This window comes from Cuculus canorus, chromosome 23 (genome assembly GCF_017976375.1).
Source record: "Cuculus canorus isolate bCucCan1 chromosome 23, bCucCan1.pri, whole genome shotgun sequence".
NCBI lineage: Eukaryota > Metazoa > Chordata > Aves > Cuculiformes > Cuculidae > Cuculus > Cuculus canorus.
Window position 1 is genome coordinate 2,344,268 of NC_071423.1, and position 15,418 is coordinate 2,359,685.

The 15,418-nt window shown below is 57.6% G+C and overlaps 1 protein-coding gene across 1 annotated transcript; it reads left to right on the forward strand.

Annotated features, from left to right (window-relative positions):
* Nucleotides 1-1,201: 1,201 nt before the first annotated feature.
* Nucleotides 1,202-13,383, forward strand: ADAMTS15 (ADAM metallopeptidase with thrombospondin type 1 motif 15). Its single transcript, XM_054087085.1, has 8 exons — nucleotides 1,202-2,245; nucleotides 6,743-6,875; nucleotides 7,538-7,705; nucleotides 8,125-8,408; nucleotides 9,042-9,219; nucleotides 9,344-9,525; nucleotides 10,101-10,276; nucleotides 10,721-13,383. Exons 1-8 carry the CDS (start codon nucleotides 1,337-1,339, stop codon nucleotides 11,499-11,501), a joined length of 2,811 nt encoding a protein of 936 aa, XP_053943060.1. The 5' UTR covers nucleotides 1,202-1,336; the 3' UTR covers nucleotides 11,502-13,383.
* The last annotated feature ends 2,035 nt before the right edge of the window (nucleotides 13,384-15,418 follow it).

The following is a 15,418-nucleotide window of genomic DNA, read 5'->3' on the forward strand; positions in this document are numbered from 1 at the left end:
AGAGGGGTGCATCCCTAGGGGTGGATGCAGGATCTCCTTCCCAGAACCCCAGGAGGAGGGTATCCTCCCCCATTGCTGTGCCACACCAGGGAGGCAGTGGGACCACAGGGCTCCATCCTCTCGCTTTGAGCAAGACCCAACAGGATGGAACCCACCAGAGGGGTACATGCCTAAGGGGGATGCAGGGTCTCCCCCTCAGGACCCCAGGAGGAGGGTATCATCCTCCCTCATTGTCGTGGTGGAACCCCAGAGCTCCATCCTCCCCCTTGAGCAGGACCCAGCGGCAGGATGGAACCTACCAGAGGGTCGCATCCCTTGAGGGATGGAGGATCCCCCTCCAGGGACTCCAGGAGGAGGATGTCCCGCTCCCCCTCAGCCCTCCCCCGTCCTCCTTATCGCGGTGCCACCCCGAGGAGGCAGTGCATCCCCAGGACCACAGAGCTCCCATCCTCCCCCTGAGCAGGACCCATCAGGATGGAGCCCAATAGAGGGGCACATCCCTTGGGGGGATGCAGGGTCCCCATCCCGGGACCCCAGGAGGAGGGTATCATCCTCCCCCATCACGGTGCCATCCCAGGGGGGGCGGTGGAACCGCGGGACCACAGAGCTCCATCCTCCCCCTGAGCAAGACCCAGCAGGATGGAGCCCAATAGAGGGGCGCATCCCTGGGAGGGCTGCAAGAACCCTTTCCCAGGACCCCGGGATGAGGGTCCCCCATCTCCTCCTCGCCTCTCCATCACCCCCCCATTGCGCTGGCAGCCCCAGACAGAGCTCCATCCTCCCTCTTTGAGCAGCACCCATCAGGATGGAGCCCAACAGAGGGGCACATCCCTCGAGGGGATGCAGGGTCCCCATCCCGGGACCCCAGGAGGAGGGTATCATCCTCCCCCATCGCGGTGCCATCCCGGGGGGGGATCCCACAGAGCTCCATCCTCCCCCTTTGAGCAGCACCCATCGGGATGGAGCCCAGCAGAGGGTCGCATCCCTTGGGATAGGCAGCATCCCACCCCCCCAGGCCCCCAGGAGAGGGCTGTCCGGCTCCCCCCATGGCGGTCCCACCCGGGGGCGGTGGCAGCCGCTCTCCTCCCGTCCCCCCGCTCCGGAGTGGCTGCTGCAGAGCCCGGCCTCGCCCCGCCGCCCCCCCGCTCCGCTCCCGCCCCATATAAACCCCTCCAGCCCTGCGCACCGGGTACCCGCGGGGCAGTGCGCTCCCCTCCAGCCTCCGCGGAGCTTCGGACAGAGGAGGAGGAGGAGGAGGAGGAGGAAGGGGGGGGCCGGGTGCTGCTCTGCCCCGTCCCCGGCTCCCGCGATGCCGCCGGTCTGAGCCCCTCGGAGGATGCTGCCGCTGCTGCCGCTGCTGCTGTTGGGCTCCCCGGGGCTGAGCCTGCCCTCGGGGGGTCCCCAAGGCGACACCGAGCTGGTCACCCCCCTCCGCTTGGACCCCGACATCAACGGCCGCCCTTACTTCGAGGAAAATCCCCCTCCGGGAGGGCAAGCGGTGGTTTTCCAGCTCTCGGCTTTCGGGGAAGATTTCTACCTCCACCTTTCCCCCGACTCCCACTTCATCGCCCCCGCTTTCGCCTCCCACTATTTGGGGGTCCCCCCCGGCTCGAGTCGCCCCCTCCCCGCCCTCCGCCACTGCTTTTATTCGGGGGATGTCAACGGCGATAGGGAATCCTTCGCCGCCCTCAGCCTTTGCGGGGGGCTCCGGGGGGCTTTCGGGTACCGGGGGGCCGAGTACACCATCATCCCGCTGTCGGGGGGCTCGGGGGGTCCCCACCGCCTGCGGCGCCGCAGCCCCGGCCGCCCCGTCGAGGCTGGAGCATCGCGGTGCGCGGTGGGTTCCGCGCTCACCCCTGGGGTCCTGCAGGCGCTGGACAAGTATCGGGGGAGATTTGGGGGGAAAAGGGGTCGAGCCAAACGTTTCGCCTCGGTCCCGCGTTACGTGGAGACCTTAGTGGTGGCCGATGAGTCGATGGTGAAGTTCCACGGCGATGACCTCCAGCATTACCTACTGACGCTCATGGCCACGGCCGCACGGCTCTACAAGCACCCCAGCATCCGTAACCCCATCCAGATCTCCGTGGTCAAGTTCCTCCTCATCGGGCAAGATGACAAAGGGCCAAAGGTCACGGGCAACGCCGCCCTCACCCTCCGCAACTTCTGCGCCTGGCAGAAGAAATGGAACAAAGTCAGCGACAAACACCCCGAGTACTGGGACACCGCCATCCTCTTCACCAAGCAGGTGGGTGCAGGGGGGATGACCCGAAGGTGCTGTCCCCAATTCCAAGGAGCGCTGCACCGTGCTAAGGTCCCCTGACACCTGTACCCAACCTCTGGTGTGCGTTGGAGGAGGCTGCGCTTGCAGCCGATCCCCCTTTCCCAAGGGACCCTCCACCCTCAGATGCCAGGGAAGGAGGAGAAGAGGCATGGAGCAAGCCCGCTTGAGGCTGTCCTCACCGTCCTCTGGGCAGGGTTTGGCCAGCAGCCTGGAGAAAGCCCTGCCAGGGGGTAAGTGAGGCCAGGAGGTGCGTAGAGGCAGGTTCTCCCCATGAGCAGAAACCTGCAGCATCATCCGTGAGTGCCCCACAGCTCTGTCACACAGCAGCCACCACCTCAAACAACGTGGGGCTGAGCCCAGAAGTGCAGAGCGTGGCCCCAATTCCCCCTCCCCAGTTCGGGAACAGCTCACAGTGCCACCTGCCAAGGAGCAAAACCTCTCCCCACTTCCTCTGGTTTATGGTCCTCCTGAGAACCTGGAGTTCTCCTCCACGCGCTCACTGCTCCGCGTGGACCCCGCTCAGGGCTGGAGGCAAAGCAGCAGAGACACAGGCAGTGCTTGCAGCCCTTGGTGGGGGGAAGCCAAAGGCAGTTTGGCAATGTGGGGTGACCGCTGTGCCAGCATGATCTCCCCATCCTCCCATCCTGATAAACTGGTTGATGCCGCAGTGGTGACAGTGCTCCCAGAGCCTCCACCAGACGGAAGAAATTCTTCCCAGTGAGGGTGGGGAGGTCCTGGCCCAGGGTGCCCAGAGCAGTGGGGGCTGCCCCATCCCTGGAGGGGTTCAAGGCCAGGTTGGATGGGGCTTGGAGCCCCTGATCCAGTGGGAGGTGTCCCTGCCCATGGCAGAGGGAGTGGGACTGGATGGGCTTTGAGGTCTCTTCCATTCTACGATTCTGTGACATACTTCTCCTCTTCCCTGTGCTCCTGTCTCAGCGTTGGGGTCGGTGTGATGCCTGGCTGGGGTGTTGCAGCCCGTGCCCCCGGATTGCTGACAGGAGGGGAGAAGGATGAGCCCCGTTTGAAGGGGACAGTCACGTTTCCCCCGGCTGCAGGAGGCTTGGCAGCAAGAGCAGCTTGTGTTTTCTCCTTCCCCAGTCCCTGCCCAGATGTCTTTGGATTAGGGACAGGTCAGGAACTCCCCTCAACAGCAGGGAAACCATTCCCAGAACATTTTTCCAGGTCAGACACGTGCGGGTGGGAAGGATCCAGCATCCAGCTCTGATCTGCCCCTCGTCCGGGGTCAGCGCTGCCTGGTGCTGGCTTGGACCAGGAGTGATGCTGTGCAGGACATGTGAGACCTCATCCCGCCTATTCTGTTCCCTCCGTCCCGGGCAGGGACTGTGTCCTCGGCTGTAAATCCTCTCTGGAGCACAGGCAGGGTTGAACCCCAGCCTGCTGGAGCTGCTCCTGCCTGCACGGGGTGGCTGCAAAGAGAAGGATGCCTGCTGACACCCCTGCGGGGATGAGCCAGCTCCATCTCTGGTAGAAACCCAGTGAGGTCACTGCAGCCGCACGTGGGATGGATTCGGTCGCAGCGATTCGAAAGCTGCAGATCACAGCCGGGCTGCATTTTTTACACATTGCTAAACCATCCATTCCTGAACTCCCAAAGCAAGCTCGATGCAAAGGCACACGATCGAGGAGACATCTGCCTTCCTTGAGTGCATCCATCTGTGGTCCCCTGACACCTTGGAGCTTATCTCCCTGCCAAAAAGCTGTTACATAAGCCCCTGACTTAAATTTCATCTCAAGCCCGGTTGATAGGCAATTTCCAGTCGTGTCAACGAGTCGCTGATGAATGGGGCTGTCCTTTCCCGCTCGGCTTTGCTCCCTCCCGACATCGGTCGTGCTGGACTGTGGATTTGCCTTTGGGGAGCTTGGTCCTGCTCAGATGGTGGGCGCAGATCTACCAACAACCAAAGCCACAAGATCTTCACCTTCCTCCTTGAGCTGGTGCTTGTTGGAGGGTCCTGCAGAGCATCGAGCCTTCGGCTACGCTCCTGCCTCTTGGAAACAGCATCACAAGCCATGGCGAAGGGCTCAGCCGTGCTTCCCACCCATCCTGAACCCCGATGTCCCACCAGCGGAACATCTTCAGCCTGCTGTAAACTTAAAGGGACATCACACCAAGAAACATCTGGTTGCAGCCCAGCGTGCAAGCGGGGAGTTTGGAAATCCATGCTCCGTAGCTCAAGGCTCAGCTTTTGGGATTGCTTTGGACACACACGGGAAGCCTCCAGGGCTATGAGAGCGCTTACGACCCAGTCTCCGAGCAGGCAAATTAAAGCAATAGCCACAACTGACCTGCACCCAACTGACCTGCAGAACATCTCAAGAAGTTGGTGAGAGGAGGAAGAGGAGCTTTGGAAGTGCACACAGCTGAAGGCCAGGCTGGCAGGAAGGCCCTGGTGGTGCAGGTAGCAGGTTTCTTGCAGCTTCTTGGGCACCAAGCAGCCTCCCTGCCTTTGGGCTGGCAGCGGGGGATATTGGTGGCTGTGAGCACACCACGCGAAGGCAGAGCTGGGCCTTTGCCTGCTGCTTTCCCACCTTAAACCTCTTGCATTTCTCTCTCGTCCACTCTGTAGCTCCATCCTTGCATTGCCTCCCTCCTGGGCTGGCCAGACCCCCAGCAAGGCAGGAGAAGGTGGGTTTGTGGGGTCAGAACCCCTCATTGGAGCCCGGAGATGTTACCCCCGGGAGGCTGTGGCTGTGGTGTTGGGGAAAACCCTGTTAAGAGCCACTCCTTCGTGTATCCCCGCAGCCGGCAGGCGAGGTTCAGAGCAAGAAGTGGGTCAGTGTGTCAGTGCAGGTGTTGGGCTGGGAGCCAAAAGCTTGCCGCGCCAGCCAGGAAACTCTTCAAAGAGCCGCGAGCGGCCGCCTCTTCCTTGTGATGTTGTGTCCTCCTCCCGCACCCCACCTTCACCCCAAACCCCCAGCGCTGGGGCTGCCACGGGGGAGAGGATGGGCAGGAGGGCTTGGGCAAGTTGCATCCCTGGGTTAGCTCAGCGTGGCGATGGCACTGGCTCTTGGGGGCATTTTGGGACAGGGAACACTGCTCTGGGACATGTCAGCCCCTCTACTCGCGCTGTGCTTGCTGGTGATGACCCTGCTACCAGGGATGCAGAGTTGCCACCTCCTCGTTCCTGTCAGCATCGATGCACGGTGGGATCAGGGATGTGTCAGGGTCCCAGCCAACAAGGAAAACTGTCACAGAGCATAGAGCTGAACCTGGTCGTGCGATGGGATTTTCCACCAGCCACGATAGCTGACCCAAACCCAGGCGTTTCTCCTCCTCACCTCTCCAGAGATCACGGTCTCGTCTGTGCCTCCAGAGTTTGTAGCCACAAGTCTCCTGTTAAAGCCATCTCAGCCCTGGCCAGGGCTCTCTGAAGTCATCGGGACTGTTATTTACTCACGGCTGAACCTGCCTGCGCGGGAATGCCTTCGGCTTGGAAACCTCACTGGAAATGTTGGCAGAGCCGCTCGTATGAGATTTCGAGCAACCCAGGCGCTTTGGCCGGGCGAGCGCTCAGCATGAATCACACTTATTTATAGCATGGGAGCGCCCCGAGGGTCCTTTACGTTTTCTTTTCATGTGGAAAGCTGCTCCCTGCCCCCTGCGTGGGCTCCCCTGCGGCTCCCAGCCCGGCTGGGACAGCACCGAGGCACAGGGATGATGCTCCAGCCCTCCCAAGGCACCCAGAGACTCCAGCAGGGGAAGGGGGCATCCGAGGACAAAGCCAGGCTGCAGCGGTGGTGCGTCTTCTAACAGGGACTTTTTATTGGCACGAGCACCTTTGGATGCTGAAGATGGGCAGATGTACCTACGATGGAACCCTTTCCATCCTCTGTCCCAGCTGTATCTATGTGAGGTCCAGCAAGTCCTTCTCTTGGGGGTGGAAGGCTGGGCTGGTTCCTCCTCCTTGGTTGCTCCTCAAGGGATAGTTGCAAATTGTCTTGGTGAGTCAGGAGCATTTCCCTTAGCCTTGGGAACAGCTGGATGCGGTCCAGGGGCTTCTTGTTCTTAGGAAGAAGTTGAGAAATGAGGTTGAGAAAAGGCTCAGCTGTGAGCCCAAGGCCAGGTGCCTTCCTGTACACTCACCCGTCTCTGGTCCTTGAGCTCGCATTGAGGAACGGAGCCAGGCTGACGCCTCTGTGCCAAAACCAGCTCCACCCTGGCCAGAGGAGCCGTTTGTTGCTGGAAGCACAAGAGGATGCTACGCACAAAAAGCATTCCTGGTGCCAGGGTTAAATGAAAACACGTCCTTGCAGCCTGGTCCTTGTCAGGGTGAGGTTTCCTGTCTCCACACAGCCTGGTGTGGTCCCCATCCTTCTGGGTTGCCTGCCCCCAGCAGCCTTGGATCAGCTCCCCGTGGGACACCAGGGATGGGGATAAGGATGAGATCCGTGATGCCCATCCTGGCCCTGGGACTCACCCCGTGCCTCTGTGCCTTGCAGGACCTGTGCGGCGCCACCACCTGCGACACGCTGGGGATGGCAGACGTGGGCACCATGTGTGACCCCAAGCGCAGCTGCTCCGTCATCGAGGACGATGGGCTGCCCTCGGCTTTCACCACCGCCCACGAGCTGGGTAAGTCTCCCTGCTCTCCTCATCCTTCCTTCCTCCATCCTTCCTCCATCCTTCCTGGGAGGAATGCCAGGAGCTGGCGAGGTTCAAAGTAACCCTTGTTTCCGCCTCCGGAAGATCAGACGACAACCGGTATCCGATGATGGGGAAACTCCACCTTGGGGTGTGAGACCCCCCCCGAGCCGGGTGGGAAAGAGCTGCTGAGACAGCTTTGCTGTTGTGGTTGCTACCTCAGCCGGGTTTCCAGGATTCAGGAGTCCTGAAATAATAGGCAGAGGGCACACCTACCTCCAGAGACACTTGTGGTGCTCAGCAAGAGGAGGAGGATGGGTGGAGGTGGGTGAGCACTGAATCTCCTTCTCTTTACAACTTCCTTTTCCTTCTTTTCCACTGGACAGGGCGTCACAGAGCATGCTGGCTCAGGGGTGCCACCGGCAGGGTGGCTCGTGTGTGCTGGTCCTGCAAGCTCTCGGTGTCTGCGTGTGGGGGGTGTGCAAGCATCATCCTTCCCTGGGTGCCTCCTGGGCTGCACACAGCCTTTGCAGTCCTTGCAAGGGTCTGCCCCACTCTGTGCCTCAGTTTCCCCCATTGCAAGAAGATGTGGGGGCCCTAATCTTCATTCCTAGGGGGATTATTCATGGCTGCCTCTCTTTATTTCCCCCCAGGCCATGTCTTCAACATGCCCCATGACAATGTGAAGGCCTGCGAGGAGGTCTTTGGCCGGCTGAAGACCAACCACATGATGTCCCCCACCCTCATCCAGATCGACCGCGCCAACCCCTGGTCAGCCTGCAGTGCTGCCATCATCACAGACTTCCTCGACAGCGGCCACGGTGAGCCCTCCTGTATCCCTCACCCTCTTACCCGTGTCCCTACCCAGCAGGAGCAGGATCTGTCCCTGAGGCTGGTTACTGGGAGAGGCTGACAGGCTGTAGAGCAACTCTATGAACAAACTAGAAGAACATGAAGAGTTTGGCGGTGGCTCTGCACCAGCCAGGTTTCCTCAGTGCCAGGGTGTCCATAAAGTCTATCCCGAGGCTGCCAGTATGGCTCTGCCAAGGGACGGCATCTCTTGGGTCTTGGATGTGGCCAACATTGAGGGCATCCCTGGGGTAGGACCTGTTCCTGCTGGTGGCACACAGCTGGGATAGCTTTGGCCAAATGACCAGCAGCCATCCCTGTTTTCCATCCCTGTGCCGGTCCCTACAACTCCCCAGGCACCCAGTAGACCCCCCAATCTCTGCTCCCGCAGGAGACTGCTTGCTGGACCAGCCGGCCAAGCCCATCCCGCTGCCCGAAGACCTGCCGGGGACGAGCTACAGCCTGAACCAGCAGTGTGAGCTGGCCTTCGGCGTGGGCTCCAAGCCCTGCCCGTACATGCAGTACTGCGCCAAGCTCTGGTGCACGGGCAAGGCGCGCGGGCAGATCGTCTGCCAGACCCGGCACTTCCCCTGGGCGGACGGCACCAGCTGCGGCGAGGGACGCTTCTGCTTGAAGGGTGCCTGCGTTGAGAGGCATAACATCAGTAAGTACAGGGTGAGTACCTGTGCCGCGAGCCCCAAAACCACTCCACGCGCTCCTGGCTGAGCAATCCCCTGCCTTCTGGCGCTGGGGAACGCGGTCGTGGAACACTGATGTGAAAAGAGATGGATGTCCCTTGGATATTGCGTATTTGTCAAGGAGGGATGGATACCGCTGCTCCACTTCATCATTTCGGGGCAGGCAGCAGAGGTTTTGCTTGTGATGGGATGGCTCCAAGTCTGGAGATCTCCAGCTCGAGATGGAGCCAGCCATGAAGGGGATGCAGCATCTCACCCTGCTGTATCGCCCTCTACAACTCCCTGAAAGGAGGTTGGAGCAAGGTGGATGTTGGGCTCTTCTCCCAAGTAACAAGCGATAGAATGAGAGGAAATAGCCTCAGGTTGCACCAGGGGAGGTTTAGATTGGATATTAGGAAAAATTTCTTTATCAAAAGAGTGGTGAAGCCCTGGCAGAGGCTGCCCAGGGCAGTGGTGGAGTCTCCATCCCTGCAGGGGTTCAAAAACAGTGTAGGATGTGGCTCTTCAGGACATGGCTTAGTCGGCACGGTAGAGTTGAAGTGGTGGTTGGACTGGATGATCTTAGTCTTTTCCAACCTTAACGATTCCACGACTCTTCTGATTCCCACAGGTGGACGGTGGCTGGGCAAAGTGGGCGCCCTATGGGCAGTGCTCGCGGACGTGCGGCGGTGGGGTGCAGCTGGCCAAGCGGGAGTGCACCAACCCGGTGCCTGCCAACGGGGGCTCCTACTGCGAGGGCATCCGTGTCAAGTACCGCTCCTGCAACCTGGAGCCCTGCTCTGCTGCAGGTGAGGGGCTGGAGCTCATCCTCCTCGTGGCTGAGTACATGACCTGTAACAACTCTGCAAAAAGAGTGCTGGAGGCACAGCCTGGTCCCCAATCCCATGTATGTCCCCATTTTTTTTTTTCCAGTGCCAGGGAAGAGCTTCCGTGAGGAGCAGTGTGAAGCTTTCAACGGCTACAGCCACAGCACCAACCGCCTCACCGCCTCCGTCTCCTGGGTCCCCAAATACTCCGGTGTCTCACCCCGGGATAAATGCAAGCTCATCTGCCGGGCTAACGGCACCGGCTACTTCTACGTGCTGGCACCCAAGGTTGGTGAGGGAACCCCAGCATCCGGGCTGTAGGATGACTCCATTGCCCTTGGAAATGAATGCATTTTCATTGCCGGGTGGAAAGCTGATGTTAGATGAGGTCGTAGGAGGGTATGAATCAGCACGTACGTGTCCGCTGATTTATTTCAGGGCTGGAGTTGGTCCGTGAAAAGTCTTCCTCTGCGTTTGTAATGGTACCTCTGGGATAGTTCTGAAATAGAGGATAATAATTACAGCGCTGGGGAAGTGACGCACGTGCCGGACAGGGCAGGTGGCCACACATGGAACTGAGTGGGGCGGTGTTAGCGGTGTCCCCAGCGCAGCCCATCCCCCGGTGCAATGGAAAGGGCAGAAAATTAAGTAGTTGTAGCAGAAAAGGGATGCGGTCTCTTCTCAGAGACCCTAAAAATCCCAACTGCAACGCAGAGCTTGAGCAAAGGGTGACTCGGTGCCTGCTGGCACCTCCTCAGGACCTGGTGGATGGATTCAGGTAGCCCCGAGCTGGACAGCCGCAGTTGTGGGGTTTGTGTGTGGCACAAGGAAATGAAGCAGCTGCTTTGCTCACCCTCGTGCAGGTCGTGGATGGCACCCCTTGCTCCCCAGACTCCACCTCAATCTGCGTCCAGGGCAAATGCATCAAAGCGGGCTGTGACGGGAAGCTGGGCTCCAAGAAGAAGTTCGACAAATGCAGCGTGTGCGGAGGAGACAACAAGAGCTGCAAGAAGGTCTCAGGGTTGTTCACCAAACCCATGTAAGTGTTAGATGACCACGTGCTCTTCCTTCTTTCCTAGCTCTGCTGTTTGAGGTGGATGCAGGAAGGTCATGGAGATGGTGGTGGGGGCTAAGTCCATCCTGAGCGAAGTGTCCTGGTGTTAGCATACATCACTCTGTGTACCTGAGCTAGCTCTGAAGGAGAAACCGGACACCCCTAACGCGCTATCAGCTTCTGCTGATGGAGTTATCTCCAGTACATTTGTGCTGTTGAGCCAGAGGAGCTGAAGCATCTTCTCATGTCTGTGACCTCAGCCTAGACAAAATTCAGCATAGGGAGGGAGGAGGTTCAAAGCGATCTTCATGGGTAGGAGATAACAGTAGCAGTAGGAAGACCTCAGGGCTCTGTCTGCAAAGCGTTGGGCCATGTCCTAGCTAGATGGTCCCTGCCTGATAGCCTGCCCCGCTTGCTCTTCTCTTACAGGCATGGCTACAACTTCGTGGTGGTCATCCCTGCGGGCGCCTCTAACATCGACATCAGGCAACGGGGCTACAAAGGGCTGATCAGCGACGACAACTACCTAGCACTGAAGAACGGGCAGGGCAAGTACCTGCTGAACGGCCACTTCATTGTCTCGGCCGTGGAGAGGGACCTGATGGTGAAGGGCAGCGTCCTGCGGTACAGCGGCACCGGCACCGCTGTTGAGAGCCTCCAAGCCTTCAAGCCCATCCAGGAACCCTTGACTTTGGAGGTGCTCTCTGTGGGGAAGATGACCCCTCCTCGGGTACGCTACTCCTTCTACCTCCCCAAGGAAAGCAAAGAGGACAAGTTCCCCTACAAGAAGGAGGGCAAGACCCCACCAGACCTCAACAACAGTGTCCTCAGCCTGTCCAACCGCTTGGACAGTGGGAGACCGAGCTACAAACGTCCCTCCTACAAGTGGGCGGCAGGTGGCTGGGAGGCTTGCTCCGTCACCTGTGGCGATGGCTTGCAGAAGCGGTCAGTAGCTTGTCGCGACTCCTACGGCCAGCCAGCCGCCGAGTGCGATGCGGCACAGCGCCCGGCAGATGTCCGGCTCTGCGGGGAGCCCTGCCCGGTGTGGGAAGCTGGACCATGGTCTCCTTGCTCCAAGAGCTGCGGTCAGGGTTTCAAGAGACGAGCACTGAAGTGCACGGTCCCAGCCGGGCGCTCGCTGCCCCGGGAAAGTTGCAATTTTCGGAGGAAGCCGCAGGAGCTGGATTTTTGCACCTTGAGGCCATGCTGAGCAGGTCAAGAGGTGTCTCCGAGGAAAGGCATGGTGTCCCTCAGGCTGTATGCGGCCGAGCAGCAGCCAGGGGCTGGGAGAGGGGATGTCCATAGCACATATCAAACAGGGTGGGGGAAAGAAAAGGGGGGAAAAAAAAAGGGACCTGGGTGTGGGGACAGAGCACGCACGCCCCACACACCCGGGAGAGAGGGATTTTACAGACCAGGTCGCTCAGAGACAGAGCGGAAACGAACATCTACCTCGAAGCTGCCAAATGACACGGACACCGGCTGGTGGAGCTTGGGAGTTGAGGAGGAAACAAGAGGATGGCTGCCTGGAATAGATCCGAGGATGGGCAGGGAGATGCCTCTAAATTGCACAGTCGAAGCCTCCCTGGTCTTCCAAGGGCCAACCCTACCTCTGCCCCTCCCAGACTCCCCCAACGCTCGCGTTAAATGGGACCAAAAGCATTCACCAATGCAACCACAGCAAATTTACTGTCCAGCCACCGGTGCGATGAGGTGTTGGGTCTGATGCCTCCAATGACTTTGCAGCCTGGAGAGCCCAGCAGCGTCGCTGGACCAGGCTGGAAGGTGGTGGCTTTATTTTCGTTTTCTCCTCATGTTTATGACCTGACCAGTGTAGATTTTATGGTGCTTAACTCTGTTGTTTTTTAACCTCCTTCCTCCTGCCTTGATGGATGTAAACCTTGTGTGGTGGGGATGGTGTTATTCCCCGTGGGCTCTCACCTGGTTGAGGTTTTCCTATGGTGCTTTGGGATGGTGCTGTGCCGGCATCCAGTGCGTAGCTGGATGCTCCTTCACACCCTGGTCCAGGACAAGAAGTAAATCACCTGCCTGGAGTTTTTCAGGGCTAAAAGGGATCACTACGGATCTGATATTTGCTGTCGTTCCAAAACAATAAGAAGCAACTGTACTGTAGTACCACGGCGCGGTGCCACACGGGGTCAGATGCAGCCCCATGAATCGCCGGTACTTCACTCTGCTCTGGACACAGTGCTCGCTGCTGAGTACGCTGTGCTCAGACATCCCACCGCTCTCTAGCTTTGGGCCAGGTTGGGTTCTTTGAGCAGCCTGATCCAGTGGGAGGTGTCCCCGCCATGGCAAGGGGGTGGAATTAGATGATCTTTAAGGGTCCCTTCCAACTCAAACCATTCTATGGTATTTCCTCTGCGTTAAGCCCCCTGGGATATCCTGAGCTGAACTTTGGTGGAGCTGGGATGACGTTCCCAGCATCGCTTTTGAGTTGCGGGAGCACAAGATGAATTTGGGTCTCGGCTTTTCCCAGGGGAAAGGGACTTATTGGGGTTCAGGTGCACAGGGGAAGAGTAGGGGGTTGAGCCTCTTGCTGATGCAGAGCATCTGCAGCCAGCTTCCCCCTCCAGGGTTTGGTACAAGGGTTCATTGGGCACCTCTGATTACAAAGCATGGTGCCAAGCGGTGGTCGGAAGCTGTTGTAGCTCTTGCACCACTCTCTCCCCAACAACCTTCTACTGCCCTTCATCATTTAGGTCTCTTGCTGAGATCCTACCGTCAAGAACCATTTCACTTTTTGTTTTTCCACTGATGAAGGTCCCTCTTGATTAAGAAGCTGGGACTGTCAGCAAGGCAGAGACTCTGGGCTGAGCTACGCTCTTATTTGGAGTGGCAGAAAGGGATGAGACACCAATTATGGGTTGGCAGAAGATGCTGTCTTGAGGCTTGGAGCTTCCCTTGCTCACTCAGTCCCATGCAGGTGTAGTGTGGAAACCTTTCCTTGTGCCCTTCGGTCTGCTCCAAAAGGTCTCCAGCTGTGGGCAAGGCAAGAAAGGTCACAAGAAACAGGTCTGCAGTAGCACAAGGGTTTCCTCACTAGACCTTTCCACCAGCTCAGCAAACCCATCCTCCCTGGTTTTATGCAACGCCTCTTTGAGCACAATAATATTTTGAGTCTCCACACTGCTCCACAGAGCCAGGAGCAGATGTTGTGGTTGCTCTGCGCAGCAGGGGACAAGATTTAAATGTTCTAGGAAATCCCTTCCAGGTCTCCATTCCCATGAGAGTATCATCCAGTTTCAGAGGGTTTTCCTGCCTAGCCAAGCCCACCACGCTGTCGTTTGGGGACAGAGCTCCAAGGAGCCGCCCTTGTGTCTTGCCACCCCACAGGCAGTTTCCAAGCCACTAAGATACTGTCATCCTTGTTGACGAGGAGGGAAAGGATGGGGCAGGAGGGATTTCTTCTTTTGCTGAGTGTGCAGCAAGAGGACGGAGATGCCGATTGTACTGGCTGCTTTGTGTATACCATGTATACTAAACCTCGATCTCTGCTGTTTGTGCATCAATAGCAAACCTGAAATAAAACTGTATTTAAAGTTACGCCTGGTTCCCTGGGGGATACGGTTGTGCCCACCTCATTTAGTTGGTGGCTGCAGAGCATTTCTTGTTTTAACACAATCTCAGCCTCTTTGAAGACTCAACTAATTAACAGAAAGGGAAAAAAAAAAAAACTTTGAAAGACTTTGCCTTTATTCAGAATATTATGGTTTCCTTCTGCCATAGGAAAAACCCCCTCCAGCTGAAAGGAGCCCAGGGGTGGGTTTGTCCCTGCAAGCCCCAGGGCTCGCCTGCACGGGGACATTAAATGCACAAGGCTGTGGTTTGCTTTAGCCTAGAAACAGGATGCTTTTTTTGTCAGGATAACAGAGATATAGGGTTAAATGGATTAATATAAACCAGAAGAGTGCTCTCACATCCTGGAACAACTGAGTCCTGGACCTTCCCTTCCCAGTGTTCTCGTCTGGAATCATCTCCGCATGTGGGCAAAGCCTCATTCTCAGCCCTTTTTTCCCGTCACCTTTGGAAAGACCAGGAAAATCAAGGTTAGTGTTAGAGCTGAGCTGACCTGGCATGGTTGCAGGGTTGCTGGGTGCCCAGAAAACCGTGCCTGTTCCTCTTGCCGGTTCCCAGCACACCCTCCCTGAGTCACAGCCCTCTTTCCCGGCTACGTCAGGGCCAACGGTGAGCTAAACCCCTTCCTTTTAATAGAACACATCTGCTCAGGGATGCCTGATGTCACCCCAACTCCCAACAGATTGCCTGGTACGTTGTTTCCCCTAGCAAATGCAATTCTTTTTCCTGCCATGTTGCAATGATTTGGCAAATTAAATGTGTTTGATTGGGGTGTAAACTTGCTTTGCTTTAAATTGCCATAGACAAACAACACGCCTGACTGAGCACCTTCCCCCTTGGCAGCTCCTACGCGGAAATAAAGGATTGATTACCTGTACCTCTCCCCACAAAAGAGTTCAGTCTCAGCTCAAATATATCCAATGCTGCAAAGGCTCCAGCTGCAAACAGCTGTATTAGGAACAGCAAAGGAGATTTCCACTTGGCACAACACCCCACACCATAGTTTTCCCTTTAGGTATCTGCTCAGGAGCAGAAACCTGAGTGAAACCAAACATCTTGCTCCTCCAGCACCAGGTACCAGCCACATTTTTAACCACGTGCCCTTAAAAATCACTCAGAGACTCAAAAACCCTCACATAAACTGCAAGTATTTATCTGGTGAGGAAAAGGAGAAACAAGAAACCCCCCCACACAGGGAAGACTGATGTTTAGCCACATCAGGGCTGTTTGCTCAACGGGTTTTGCTGCAGGAAAGTGGTGGCTTTATGGGGCTGAGCCAAACGCTGACACCTGGCACCGGGTGTCACGCAGGTGATGCTCTGCATCCACACCAAGCCAGAAGCTGCAGGAGAAGGCTCCTGGTGAAAGAGAAATGATGTAGAGCATTGTCTGCTGTGTCCGAGGGGAAGGAGTGGCTTTTCCCAGTGTCATGAGATGCTGTCACTAACAGCTCTCCTGTTTCCTGGTTTTCTGACACTGAAAGATTTTGTGGTTTGCTTCCCTTCATTGTGAATTCATTGTCCTTTT

Excerpts from the sequence above, each read along its gene's own strand:
- ADAMTS15 (XM_054087085.1), top strand. The coding sequence starts at position 1,337 with ATGCTGCCGCTGCTGCCGCTGCTGCTGTTGGGCTCCCCGGGGCTGAGC. Across the intron at positions 9,220-9,343 it reads GGAGCCCTGCTCTGCTGCAG|TGCCAGGGAAGAGCTTCCGT; the intron begins GTGAGGGGCTGG and ends TTTTTTTTCCAG. Across the intron at positions 9,526-10,100 it reads TCTACGTGCTGGCACCCAAG|GTCGTGGATGGCACCCCTTG; the intron begins GTTGGTGAGGGA and ends ACCCTCGTGCAG.